The sequence below is a fragment of the Cucumis sativus genome, chromosome 4, assembly GCF_000004075.3.
Source record: "Cucumis sativus cultivar 9930 chromosome 4, Cucumber_9930_V3, whole genome shotgun sequence".
Classification (NCBI taxonomy): Eukaryota; Viridiplantae; Streptophyta; class Magnoliopsida; order Cucurbitales; family Cucurbitaceae; genus Cucumis; species Cucumis sativus.
This window is the reverse complement of record NC_026658.2, coordinates 21,997,289-22,010,516: the sequence shown is the minus strand read 5'-3', so window position 1 is coordinate 22,010,516 and position 13,228 is coordinate 21,997,289. Positions and strand designations below refer to the sequence as shown.

The 13,228-nt window shown below is 28.8% G+C and overlaps 2 protein-coding genes across 2 annotated transcripts; one reads left to right on the top strand and one right to left on the bottom strand.

Annotated features, from left to right (window-relative positions):
- Window positions 1-753: 753 nt before the first annotated feature.
- On the bottom strand, window positions 754-1,642 carry LOC105435382. The gene is made up of 2 exons (XM_011656096.1): window positions 1,340-1,642; window positions 754-1,182 (listed from the first exon to the last, which is right to left on the bottom strand). The coding sequence occupies exons 1-2, from the start codon at window positions 1,640-1,642 to the stop codon at window positions 754-756; spliced, it is 732 nt and encodes a 243-aa protein (XP_011654398.1).
- A 2,446-nt stretch (window positions 1,643-4,088) lies between these two features.
- LOC101221938 (amino acid permease 4) lies at window positions 4,089-8,683 on the top strand. The gene is made up of 6 exons (XM_011655642.2): window positions 4,089-4,204; window positions 4,337-4,570; window positions 4,657-4,750; window positions 5,250-5,464; window positions 6,323-6,462; window positions 7,867-8,683. The coding sequence occupies exons 1-6, from the start codon at window positions 4,141-4,143 to the stop codon at window positions 8,518-8,520; spliced, it is 1,401 nt and encodes a 466-aa protein (XP_011653944.1). The 5' UTR covers window positions 4,089-4,140; the 3' UTR covers window positions 8,521-8,683.
- Window positions 8,684-13,228: the final 4,545 nt, after the last annotated feature.

The following is a 13,228-nucleotide window of genomic DNA, read 5'->3' as shown; positions in this document are numbered from 1 at the left end:
TCACTCACTGACTAAATTCCTTTCTTCAAAATGCCTACTTCCCCAAAGACCTTCTTCTCACCTTGTGATTCTTTTTTACACTAGAGTATTCTCAAGAATTTAGCATAACGTTCCTTTCTTTAACCTTCCATCCCTATTTATACTAGTCCAAAATTGGATTAGTCATCTATAATTTCCCTTAAGCTTGCTAGCTCCTTCTTAAATTGTTACACACATGTAAGCTCAACATTTCTCTTACCCATGCTTAGCTTAAACCTTACAAATGTTCAATACCTAGACAAGCATCGTCATACTTAGACAACACTCACCAACCATCTAATTTATCTAACTCACCCAAGATTCTTAACTTAAATGTATGCTTTAAAGAAGTAACCAACACGTGTTAAATAATTTTTTCTCTGTATTAGCCCCCTTCTTAAATAAAAATAGAAGAATTGATACATAGAGTTTATTTTTAATAGTTTCTCTCAGTTTTATCACTAATAGAAAATTATCAGTTCTTATTAGATAATGCATTCTTATCAATGATAGAAACTGGTATCAATGTCGATTCAATTTTATAGGATTTAATTTGAAAATATATACATAGAGTTTCCATGAGTTTATACACCACATGTTTCAATTCAAAGTTGAATACAAACAAAGACATCGACAATGTTTATTCATATAAAGAATTTGAAAAAATAACACTCATAAATTCCAATATAAATCCATTTGGTGATCCAACATAAAAATACAACTATAATGATTACATCATTGATTAATTTGACGAAGTTTACAAGTTCTAGAATTATGACCCTTGCCATGACAACTACTACATCTTGTTGAGCTACTATTAACTTCACCAATTGATGGAACTCTTAAATTTTTAGGTCTTCCAACTGAACGTTTAAAAATAGGAGGTAAAGCTCCAATGTCGTCGTTTACAAGCCTCCAATTTGAATGAACTCCAATTGGTAGCACATGTCCTAGATATGTTGACAACAATGTCTGTGAATGATAATAATCAGACACATAAGAATAACTATTTAGGTTAAGCATCCAAAGAACAACAAGAGCATGAGAACAAGGAATCTCATGAAAATCCCATACTCGACAGCTACAAGATCCCAAGTTCAACTTCACTATCAATTGTTTATCACCGACCATTACATTGTATTCAATATTGTTGATAGGATGAACCTACAAAATAAAAATAGAAAAAAAATCAACATTTACAAATAAACATTCATAGTTCTATCACTGATATACAGTGACAAACTTCTATCGCTGACTTTCTTTCTTCTATCGATATAATATATCTAAATGAAAAGAATAAAAAAAATAAAAGAACTCTTACCCAGAAACTTCTTGATTCTTCATGTTGCTTACGTAATATACTTTCAGCCCAAGAGGTTAAAATTGTTTTCATTGACAAACTAGCTTCTCTTCGATCATGAAACCACTTTTGCAAGAACTCTCTAATTCCATCAAGTAAACTTGCAACAACCAAATTTCTATCCTCTTTCAAAACCGAGTTAACACTTTCTGAAGGATTTGTTGTCATCATATTGTACCTTCTTCTTCGTGAATATGCTCGAGACCACCTCTCAAATCCAACATTACTAAGATAACTTCGTATGTCTGTATAAATAGACTCCATAGATCTCATGTTGAACTCAAAGTCATCAAAAGTATAAGATTTAGCACAACTAAAGTAAAATTGATTGATAAAAGAATCTCTGAAACACTTCTTCAAATTTTTGAAAACATGTTGCATGGAAACACAAAACTCAACATTCATAAATACACTTAAAAAACTCTTTGGAATGCTCAAATGTCTATCGGAGATAATGACTAAATGATCACGATCCCCCAAATAAGTATGCAAATTTTCTAAAAACCATTTCTAGGATGCATCATTTTCTAAGTCAACAATAGCAAATGCAAGATGAAAGATATTATTGTTACCATCTACTATTGAGGTTGCTAATAAAGTACCACCAAACTTGCATTTCAGAAATGTGTCATCAACTGGTATGTTAGTTCTACTGTACCTCCAACCTTTAATAGATGAACCAATAGCCATGAAACAAAACTTGAAATTTCCATTTTCATTCCGCTCAAAAGCAGTGTGTTCCTATACAAAAATATATGCAAATTATTTATCTTGGTACATAGACAATGATAGTTATCTATTACTTTCTATCAGAGATAGACAGTGATGGATAACTATCACTGGTATACAATGATAGATGATTATGTGACAATGATAGAAAATTTATATAAAAATACTTCATTTGCAATAATTCCTGGTTTCATTTCCTTCAGTTTCTCCGAAAAATTTTGTATCAAACTATAAGACTCAATTTTGTGGATGTGAACGAAAGAAGAAAGAGAAGGAACAGAAAAAAGGAATGTTAGCAAAAGAAATTTTGTGGATATGCTAGTAATGTATGCTAATTTATGATTATTTTCAAGAGTTACACTAACAAACAATTTTGATTGAATTATGTAAGATTTAATTGAGTATAATATTCTTTTTATTCGATTTGAATTAATTACTATTAATCTTGCAAGTAAGTATCACTTTATCGTTTTCAAGAATTCTATTTTCATGTCTTCTTATTAATTTCACATTGTGATGAAGTTTGGTTGAAATTTGATTTTAAATAGAAACAAAATTATAATTAAAAGTGATTCAAGAATATAGAAGAATAAGATGAAGAAAAGGAAAAAAAAGATTATCAAAATAGAAAGTGTCGCCGATGATGGACGTGGAAACATTGGCTATGAAGCCCTAAATTTGAGGTAGACGAAGAGGCTGATAAGAAGAAAAGGATGAACACGATTATTGAAAAAACAAACAAAGATCAGAATAAAAACCATGGATAAATAAATTAGAAGAATATGTCATGGAGGGCAAATATTTGAGTAAAACATCAAGAATATTTTTGGAATAAAAGAAAATTAATATATTTTCTCCATTTTTTTTTTGTTTGGTGTAGAATGTAAATAGTTTCAATATTCTTTTATTTATCTAAATTCACCTCTATTAATACTAATAATAATAACTTAAAATTAGTATTTAATAAAAAAATTGAATTAAAAAGTGTAAATTTGATCTTCAACGGTAGCAAATATAAAGTAAAAGGAAAATGTAGAATAAAAAAGATTTTTCTTTTTTTTTTTCTTTTTTTGGTGTGGCAAATTGAAATGTGTTTGTGTATATGTTTGAGTTGTCAAAAGAAAGGACAGATGTCCTTCACCTTCTTTTAGAATGCTTTGGTATGAGTGATGAGTTAGACAAAACACATCTCACACTTTGACCTTATTTATATCCAAATTGGATCACATGCAAAACCCAGAGATCAACGGAAGATTGGAATCAAGCTTCAATGTCTATTTAAATTGACAGCAATCATGTAGATCAGAAGAAGATATCGAGCAAAAGATTAACATGCATAAACCCCCCTTCTTTTTCAACTATATCCCTACGTGCACATGTTCTCTAAGACGAATATCTAAAGAGGTATTTCTACAATCTCAAATTAGTTAAGAATTTTCTAAACTAATTTTCTTTCTTATTCATTCATAAATAACTCATCAATCTTGACTTTCCTCCCAAATTAAAATTATGAAAGTTCAGGTCTTTAATAATTGATAAACACCTGTAAAAAAAAATTGTAGTTTTTAGGTTGATATATGTACTTATATATAAAAGCTTACAAGTTTAAACTAATACCATCATGAGTTGGAATGAATATAAATGATACAATCTTCTGAAGAATAAAGTATAAAGTGTAAATGATACAATCTTCAAAGAATAAAGTGTAGATTAATACAATAAAATTATTAGTTGAGGGTTTTTGATTTTAATTAACCATCATCAATTATGATAATACAGTAGTGGGTAAGTGGGACGACAGTTTTTTTGCAACCCATTGAGGTTCCACTCTCACTTGCAAATTTTGAGGGTAATAATTGAAATAATAGAAAATTTCTTAAAACTGGGGTCCTTCTCAAAACGCATTATTTTATTATTATTATTATTATTATTTATTTTCTTTATTATTTCCTCTTTTGAAACTCTTATATAAACAGCTACCTTCCATAACCTTTCCCCATATCTCCCCTATCCATTGACTCCACGCCACCCCCATGGCTGTGCTTCCCCTCAACGACTCTTCTAGCTTCGACGATGATGGACACCCAAAACGAACCGGTACCTCATCACTTCACCTACGTATTTACATATTTTCATATATATAATTAATTATAATCAATATCTCTCTTAATTCACATAATATAATACATCTCCGTGTTGTTTATGTTATGATATGTTTTAATTAATCAGGTACGCTTTGGACGGCAAGTGCTCACATAATCACTACGGTTATTGGTTCGGGTGTGTTATCGTTAGCATGGGCGATTGCTCAGCTAGGGTGGATTGTCGGTCCCTCCGTCATGTTGTTGTTCGCCTTCATCGGTCACTACACCTCATGCTTGCTTGCCGACTGCTATCGCTCCGGTGATCCTCTTACTGGAAAGAGAAACCCTACTTACATGCATGCCGTTCGCTCCCTCCTTGGTATGAAATATTCTTGTTTTTCTTTAGTAACCAATGTTTTCTTAAATCATATATATTTATTGACATATTAATTTCATTAAAATTAGGTGAAGCTCATATGGTGGCATGTGGAGTAATGCAGAACATAAACTTGATGGGAATAACAATTGGATATCAGATTGCGTCCTCAATCAGTATGATGTAAGCTCAACATTCAAAACATTTCCAAACTATAATTTAAGACGAAAATCTTCTTCTATAAACATTTAACTTTTGAAAAACCAAGTTTTAAAAGCTAACACATAATGCTTCTTTGATAACCATTTGTGTTTTTATGACTAAGCTCATAGACACGTGATTTCCACACATAAATTTATTTATTTTAATATTTACTTTCCATCTACAGGACTTTTGTATTTGTTTTCCAATTTTCAAATCTGAAAATCATTATAAAAATATATATATGTGTGTGTGTGTGTGTTTGTTTCATGATTTTCATTTTTTTTACGTAAATATATAGAAAATTAAACAATTTCTCATAGTCATATTCTAAAAACAAAAATGAGTTGTTAGATTATTATTTTTTAAAAAACTTGTCTTAGATATTTAAGAATGCCTAACAAGATGAATAATGATAAAAGTGATATTTATGGAAATAAAATTATAGATAAGAAAGTGATATTGTTAATTTAATTGGCAGGGCAATTAAAAGGTCAAATTGCTTTCATAGTAGTGGTGGAAAAAATCCATGTCATATTTCAAGCAACCCATTCATGATGTCTTTTGGAGTTGTGGAAATAATTCTATCTCAAATTCCAAATTTTGATCAGATTTGGTGGCTCTCTACACTCGCTGCTATCATGTCTTTTACTTATTCTTTCATTGGCCTTTCCCTTGGAATAGCCAAAGTGGCAGGTTCACTTTTTCTCTTCTCATATTCTTTTTATTTAACTACACAAACATATATATTTCATTATTGATTTAACTCCATTTTCGTAAACGTTACTAAATTTGGATCCCTAACTGAAAATATGTTTTCCTTTGGATTGATTAATCCAAACTACAAAACATTTGTAAATTTTTAATTCATGATATCATAAAAAATATTCTTAATAAGCATATTTGGAATAACTTTTTTAAATAAATGTTTTTTTTTATTAAAAAGACGGTGAAAATCACTTTTCTTAAAAGAATATTATTTGGTGTAACTTATTTGATTTATTTTCTACAATCAAAAGTTTTTTTCCGAATCTTAATTAAAAAATAAAAAATAAAAAGAAGCCTAATTTAAAATTTAGGGTTAACTTAAAAGCTTTGGAAGAAGAAACAAACTCCACAAGTTTATTATTAAAACAAAGAAGAGTTTAGAAGGATTCATGGAGGTGGAATCTTAAAAAGATTTTCAAAAAAGAAAAAAACATACATTTCTATCACTTAGTAGAATCAATTTTGATTGTAGTGGAAGATGTGAATAAAGAAATTAATTTTTGTTTGAAAAATAAAAATGTTTCAAGTAGATGAGAGATACACAGACTCTCAAAATGCTTTTCCATTTCTGTTTTACTACACGGATTCTAGAGTAGAATTTAGGGCATGAAAGTGATTGGATAAACTACTATTACTTTTTTAAAAACAAAAAGCATAGAATCAAAGTATCATTTAGTTAATGAGTATAAATAAATACAGCAGTTAAGTTAAAAAAAAAGAATAATAGATATATATATATATATCTTTATTTATGTTAATGATTATTGTTGGTTTAATTTGATGCAGAAAGTGGGAGATTTAAAGGAACAATTAGTGGAGTAAGTGTGGGATCGATAAGTAAAACCGAAAAGAAATTGAGAAGTTTTCAAGCACTTGGAGATATTGCTTTTGCTTATTCTTTTGCAATTGTCCTTATTGAAATTCAGGTATATTTTATTTATGACCCCTCTTTCTTTTTATTATTATTTTAAATTACTTTTAAATTTAATAAAAAATTTAACAAAATTGACTCATTTTTAATATATTTGAAATTAAATTCAAAATCCCAAGCCAAGCAGAAAAATATATTTCTTACTCCTTTGGGATACTAAATCCCAAAAGCTACTCTACTTTCAAAAAAACAAAAAACAAAACCAACTGTAAAGAATAATTACCAATGAAAGAAAAAGTAGTTCTCATCTAAATTCATATATAATAATAAAGAAAAATCATAGAATCTTCCACACCATTTTTTTCTTCTTCTTTTTTTAGAAGGTAATATTAATCACAAAAACTACCTTTCTTTTCGGATAACTCAATATTATTTCACTTAAATTCAACTCTTGAGAATTTTTAAAAATAGAGATTTTACAAAATATTTTTAACCGATACCAAATTTTATTATTGATAGTGGTTGATATGCTATAGCAATTTGCTATTTTGCTATTTTAAATATGCTCCTAAAATTTTTCTCTAATAGCAAAACTATGGATAGATAGTCTTCTATCACTAAAGGATAGAATTTGAATATTTTATAAAATCTACTAATTTTGAAAATTCTCCTAAAATAAATTCTAACTAATTAAAATAATTTATACTTTTCTGTTATATTGTGAAAATTCTCCTAAAATAAATTCTAACTAATTAAAATAATTTATACTTTCTTTGTTATATTGTGAAAAAGTTTAGGTTTATTTTGTTATATTTGAAAAAAAAAAGTTAAAATAAAGAAATTAATATATAGTGAAATAAAGAAATGAAAAGTCAACATATTTAGAAATAAAAAAAAGAAGAAGAAGAAGAAATAAAAAAATTAGGGGAATAGATTTTGTTGCATGAAGGTGGCCACAAGTTGATAAAGAAGTAAAATAATAGAAATGAAGGACATAATAACAACTTAGAACCGTAGTTTTTAATAATAATTGTAAAAATAAATAAAGAATAAGAAAAACATAATGGAAGAATTGATTCATAATTAAGACATTTCTATAAAAGCATAAACACAATAAGAAGCTTACTTTCTAAGCCTGTAAGTTCCTTTTTCTTTCTTTTATTCTTCAAATATTTAATGTTTTATCACCTAATCATATCTGTTTTTGTTCATCATTTCTTTAAAAGAATGAAAAAAAAAAAAAAACAATTTAGATATTTTTTCATTTAACATCATTACTTGTAAAAAAATCCATATGTTGCTGTTCAATTAAATTTTAGATGAATGTAGAAATGTGTAGTTTCAGATGGATCATTGGGAACATATTTTTAATAATTCAAAAGAATTTTTATGATTGCAAATGACGTAAGAACTATACATTAATGAAATGTTATGAGTAATTTATTTCAAACCATAACAGGATACAATAAAGTGTCCACCATCAGAAGCGAAGACAATGAAGAAAGCAACAAGGTTTAGCATTATATTGACCACCTTATTCTACATACTATGCGGGTGCAGTGGTTATGCAGCTTTCGGCAACAATGCCCCAGGAAATCTCTTAACTGGCTTTGGCTTCTACAATCCCTTTTGGCTCATCGACATTGCCAATGTCGCCATCGTTGTTCACCTTGTGGGCGCCTACCAAGTCCTTAGCCAGCCCATCTTTGCCTTTGTGGAAAAGAAGGCTGCCCAAGCATGGCCCGAGTCACCCTTCATCACTAAAGAATACAAGCTCTCCATCTCCTCTTCTCACTCCTACAACATCAACCTCTTTCGACTCATTTGGAGGTCCCTTTTCGTCTGCTTCACCACCACCATTGCTATGTTAATCCCTTTCTTCAACGACATCGTTGGAATTATCGGGGCTCTCCAATTCTGGCCCTTGACAGTTTATTTTCCTATTCAGATGTATATTGTCCAGAAAAAGATAAGACAATGGAGTGTCAAGTGGATTTGTGTTCAAACTATGAGCATGGGATGCCTTTTGGTGTCTCTTGCTGCTGCTGTTGGCTCCATTAGCGGTGTCATGCTTGATCTCAAGGTTTATAAGCCTTTCAAGACAATGTATTGATATTTAAAACATTATGGTGTGTACTATAGCAAAGGAATTGACGATTATAGTATGTCTACTGGTTGTTTTATGTATTTGTATTGAGTATCATCTCTAATAAGTCAAATGTTGCATAAAAAGGAGTTTTACGTTTTTATTAAAAAGTATCAAAATTTTGAGCTAAGAATAGAATCACCTTCCAATGTATTATGTGTTGTCGGTTTCTTATAATAGTTTGATTTAAATTCAAAATCTATGTACAACCTAATAATCATCATATTCAAAATAAATTATATATATAAAAAAAAGTATTATTAATTTTTTTTTCTTCTAAAATACAATTGTTTGAGAAACTATTCTAAAAAGTTCTAAAATAGTTCTAAAAAGTGAGGTGGGGTCAAAACTAATGACAAAAACTCTTCTTTTTAATCGTTTATATATATATATTACTTATGAGTCTAGGATTTTTTTTTATTATTATTTATATATTAGTAGATCCTATGCCAATATTTCAATAATAAAAGGATATTTACTTATTAAAATTAATATCTTTCCAATTTTAATTTGTTTTTTTTGATTGATTGATTTATTTTTATATATTTTTTAAATATCACAATATTTAATTTTCTTATTAAATTCACATTTTCTGATTTATTATTTCTTAATCAAAATTATACATATCTATTTTTTTTATTTTCAATTAAAAAAACACAAATATTAACCAAATATGTTATTAAAAAATACATTGAATAAAATTCTATTGCATTTTTTTGTTTAATAAACAATACTTTTTATTATCTCATCTCACTCTTATTTTTTAAAATCTATATTTTATCTATGTTTAGTCACCTATTTTTATCCTATATATTTTTTTATTCTCTAAAGAATAATAGTAGTAATAATGGCTAAGGTTTTAATTTTTTTTAAAAGTAAATAATCAATTTTTTAAAACAAAAAACTTTTATAAAATATTAAAAATAAAACCTATCATTTTGTGGGGGAAAAGCAAATCAATTTATATTAGACAATATCTCATCTTTATTTATTTATATTATTTTTTTAAAAAAAAATGATTTATTTTATCCAAAATCACACCCTATCAGGTTTGATTTTATTCCTATTGATTTTTTTGTAACAAATACAACAATAAATTTAATTTCTGACGCAGTTTCCTAATTTGGTTAGGTTTTCTAAATTTAATTTGGAATCGAACCATAATTTCCATGGATCAGTTTTAAATTATTTCACAATTCTTGTTTTTTTTTCTTTTGCTATAAACATTAAATTTTTTTATTCAAATACCCACATGAGAAATGTGCATTGGTGACTTCAATTGTTTTATTATTATTATTTTGAGTAAGCTTCAACTTCTCTCAATTATTATTATTACCATTTTAATTTGTTTAATATATGTGTTTTTTCAAAATAAATTGAAAAATGAAAAAAAAAATGATCTAGAAATAAACAAATTAAATTAGAAAATATGAATTTAATAAAAAAATTGAATATTGAATATTGAGATATTCAACTTCTATCAATTATTATTATTACCATTAACTTCTCTCGATTATTATTATTATCATTTTAATTTGTTTAATATATTTTTTAATAACATATTTTGTTAATGTATGTGCTTTAAAAAAATTGAAAATTAAAAAATATATGTATAGTTTTGATCTAGAAATAATTCAATTAAATTAAGAAATGTATATTGAATATTGAATATTGAAATATTTAATATATATATACAAATAAATAAATTAAAATTGGAAAGATATTGTTCACACGAGATTTCGAAGAAATGTATTTTATGGAATTGAACTTTGATATATTGATGAATATTGTGAATACAATCTCTAATATTTACTCATTTGATGTTTTCTCTTGAATACAAGTTAAAAACTTAGAATTTCTTGATCTTCAGTCTTTAGGATGTTGTAGTTGTAAATCTATTTGAACTTCAGTCTTATGGAATTCAAGAAAAGTTTGATCTTCCAAGTCTTTATGGGCTTTTAGGTGGACCTGAGCTCATTTGCTTGGTGGGCTTGGACTTCGGCCCATTTGTTTGTTGGGTTTGGACTTGAGCCCATTTGCAAATTGGGCTTAGACTTGGGCCCATATGCTTCTTGAACTTGGGCTTGAGCCCATTTATTTATTGGACCATATTTACGGTGATGATGTGACATAATTTAATTGGTCATAATTACACCTTATTCTCCTAAAATGAATGGAAAAGCATAAATCAAGAATGAAACTCTAACTGAGTTAGTAGTTCTATCTTACTTGAATCAGGAGTAGCATCATGTTGGTAGGATGAAGTAATTAAGACCGTTAATTATGTCCTTAATATGATTCCAAAATCAAACAGTAAAATTTCACCATACGAAATCCTTAAGAATAAAACATCAAACTTGTCTTATCTTAGAACTTGGGGTTGTTTAGCCTATGTTAGAATACTTAATCTAAAAAGAAGAAAACTAGCAGTAGAGTCTATGAATGTGCATTCATAGGGTACACAGAAAATAATAAAGCCTATAGGTTCTATGACTTAGAGAACAAAGTAATCATAAAATCAAACAATGTAAAATTTTTTCGAGGATAAAATTTCTTTTAAATCTAGAAATAGTGGGGGCTTAAATAGCCAAACTAGTGGGGAAAAGTTCAAGTAGTCTACCTTTTATTAGGATCCAAACACAAGATAAGAAAGTTGATCATGAACCTAGAAGAAGAAAGAGAGCTAGAACCATAAAAGACTTTGAAATGTATAGCGTAGAAGATCCAAAAGATCTAACAAAAGCCTTATACTCAGTAGATGCCAACTTATGGCAATAAGCTATCAATGATGAAATGGACTCTCTTGAATCCAATAGAACTTGGCACCTAGTTGACTTACCCACTGGCTGCAAATGGGTTTTAAGGAAGAAACTTAAACCTGATGGATTAGTAGATAAGTATAAGGCTACATTAGTAGCAAACAGATTTAGGCAAAGGAAAACCATAGACTTCTTCGACACTTTTTTCCTAGTCACTAGAATCACCTCAATTAGAGTGTTGATTTCTATAGCGGTCTTGAACAATTTCTTAATCCATCAAAGGGATGTCAAAACTGTCTTCCTAAACGATGATTTAGAAGAAGAGATTTATAGGGAACAACCTGAAGGTTTCATAGTTCACAGTCAAGAATCTAAAGTTTGTAAACTAGATAAATCCCTCTATGGTCTAAAACAAGCTCATAAGCAATGACACAAAAAGCTTGACAACTTAATCATGTCCAAAGGATTCAAAGTAAACGAGAGTGACAAATGTATCTATTATAAGATTGAAGATAGGTTATGTACTATCATATGTTTATACGTAGATGACATGTTAATCTTTGGACAAAACTTTCACTTCATAAATGATGTAAAATCTATGCTGAGTGCAAAATTTGACATGAAAGAGTTAGGAGAAGCTGAAGTAATCCTAGGTATCAAGATTACAAGAATTGAAAATGGAATTTCTTTAGATCAATCTCATTACATAAAAAAGATTTTAAAGAAGTACAACTACTTTGAAAGTAAACCAACTTGTACAGTCTATGACTCTAGTGTTAAATTGTTTAAAAACACAGGTGGCAGTGTTAATCAATTCGCGTACGCTAGTATCATAGGTAGTTTGAGTTATGCTGCTGATTGCATTAGACATAGCTTACGTTGTAGGATTACTATGTAGGTTTACTAGCAGACCTAGTCTAGAACACTGGAATGCTATGGGAAATGTAATGAGACATTTTAAGAAAACTGAAAATCTAGGATTACATTATCAAAAGTTGCTCGTTGTACTTGAAGGTTATAACGATGCTGATTGGAACTCCGTCTCAAATGACTCAAAGGCTACAAGTGGCAATATTTTTAATACAGTAGTATGAGCTATTTTTTGAAAATCTAAAAAACAGACAATATTATCCTAGTCAACGATGGAGTCAGAGATGAAAGCACTAGCAAAAGAAGCAAGCTGGTTTTGAAGCTTGCTATCAAGATTCCTACATAAGATAGATCGGTACCAGCCATACTAATCTATTGTGATAGTACTGCAGCTATCGCACAAGTCTAAAATCGTTATTATAATGGTAAGAGACAACATATATGTCGTAAGTGTTGGGATTTATGTCCTAAAATGCGTGAATTGTAAATATAATTCATTGACCGTTATTAATAAAGTGTTATTATTGTAATAATTGTTATTGATTAAATTATTAGTTTTGTCTTAATAGCCCAAATCCAATAAACTAACATCGCAAGCTGTTTAATAAGTCTTGAACAATATGTAAAGACATACATGGATCAACGTTTTAGATTAGCTTAAACGATCTATAGTATAGGGATAAGGCGGGGTCCTTATCCTGGTAACACTATTGATACGACTCACTTTGTATTTGATACAAACGTAATGATCCAACGCGTTCGTGTAGTTGATATGTGACTGAGGGTATCCTATGTAATGAGTTTGCATAAGACCGGACCGTGAAATAGTAACCACTAGATGTAACTTCGTTAACTAGTTAGGTTTCTATTTCACTAGGATGACCTAGGTAACTTAGTCTTAATCCTAAGTGTGTTATGAACTCATGTTCGTGAGAGATTGTCCTTTGATTTGTATGAATGAGAGTGACCAGATCGTCGACTCAATAAGTTTATCATTTTGGAGACAAGATCGAGTGAGGAGCTGGGAACATAATTGCATAAGATGA